Here is a 1,333-nt window from a genome sequence, read left to right as displayed (position 1 = left end):
GATGATGGATGGTGGATGGATGATGATGGATGGTGGATGGATGATGATGGATGGATTAAAAATGAAGAAGAGGTGTAACAACATGTAACAGAGTAACAGCTGATGTTGTGTCATCCCTGTTTTCTCTGTGATCTTCATCCGATCTGTTCGGAGATGGTTGTTTTTATTTGTCACCTGCCGCGGAGCAAAAAGGAGGAACGGTGAAACCGTCCGTCCGTCCATGAACGCTGAGCACCAAACTAGACAAGTGAGGTTCCTGACTGACTCCATGTTGGTGCTGCTGCATCTTCTGAGGACGCAAGAAAAGCTCCTGGGCTGCAAGGAGGCCAACAGGTCGTGTGAGGACACTCCGCTTTCTACGTTGCTTAAAAATAACGTTTCCTCAAATGATCGGGGTGGCCAAAGACTAAACTATAGGGGCCAAGGCCACCATTGGCCACCCCCTGGCTCCACGTCTGGTGGTGATAAAACGTCTCCCTCAGCTCACCTGGATCCATCACTCTGCTCCACCTCAAACAAATCAAAATCAAAACCTCCATCTGTTCTTCTCCACAGTGAAACTGAGAACGTGTCAAAAACATTTAGGTTTACGTCACTCTCTGTTCCAGTCCAGAAAAACACTCGTTTTAAAACTACAAACATTCACTCCCCTCGGAGACACCAGAGTTTTTCGTTTGTTTCTTCACATGACAGGAGCAGAGGTATGAAATGTGAAACTGACCTGCTGACTGGAGGAGCTGCGGACGTCGTCTGGAAATAAAACCAACAGTCACGTCTGCACGGACATGTCTCACCGAGGAACAACATTTATATAAAGACAAACCATCGTACCTCTTTGTCAGGAACTTCATAAAAGTCTGAAAAAGACCAAAAAGGCTGAAATTAGCCAGATGCTGATGGTGAAGAACTCTGACTCTCCTTAAGCGTGAAGATCCACCTGACCCGTGACATTTTCCTTCTTCTTTAGACTTTTTTTTTTAAAAAGTTGAACCTTTTAGTGTGAAAATATTTGCCAACAACCTGCAGGAGACAACAGAAGCTTCCTTCCCTCCATTTGTCTGAGCCAGCACAGGATGGAGACACTGGTCCTAAACCAGAGGTGTCCAGATGTTTTCATCATGGAGCTCCTTTTAAAATGACCAGGTCAAAGTGATCCACCTGCTGTAAGGCCCCGTCCACACAGAACAACCTCTGGAAACTTTAGTGTTTTTTCAATGTTTATTGGGGTAGTAAACAAAAAATGAGCATGTTTACATGACAACGCTGTAGTTTCCATGTCAGTCGGGTTGCCAGATAAGAACTGATGAACTATTTGCCAGATAAGAACTGATGA

The 1,333-nt window shown here is 44.9% G+C and overlaps 2 protein-coding genes across 2 annotated transcripts in view; one reads left to right on the top strand and one right to left on the bottom strand.

Annotated features, from left to right (window-relative positions):
- The window catches only part of LOC119421085, a gene marked incomplete at its 3' end in the record, with an annotated part of 641,076 nt that overhangs the window by 593,529 nt on the left and 46,214 nt on the right, over positions 1-1,333 (top strand).
- blnk (B cell linker) overlaps positions 1-1,333 on the bottom strand; it is a 26,787-nt gene that overhangs the window by 4,463 nt on the left and 20,991 nt on the right. Inside the window, exon 11 of the mRNA XM_037688616.1 lies at positions 832-857. Within this exon, the coding sequence (XP_037544544.1) occupies positions 832-857 (26 nt within the window). The remainder of the gene's footprint in view (positions 1-831; positions 858-1,333) is intronic.

This window comes from Nematolebias whitei, chromosome 1 (assembly GCF_014905685.2).
Source record: "Nematolebias whitei isolate Nwh7 chromosome 1, NemWhi1, whole genome shotgun sequence".
Taxonomy (NCBI): Eukaryota; Metazoa; Chordata; class Actinopteri; order Cyprinodontiformes; family Rivulidae; genus Nematolebias; species Nematolebias whitei.
The sequence above is the reverse complement of the archived record's forward strand: the minus strand, read 5'-3'. Positions and strand labels throughout refer to the sequence as shown.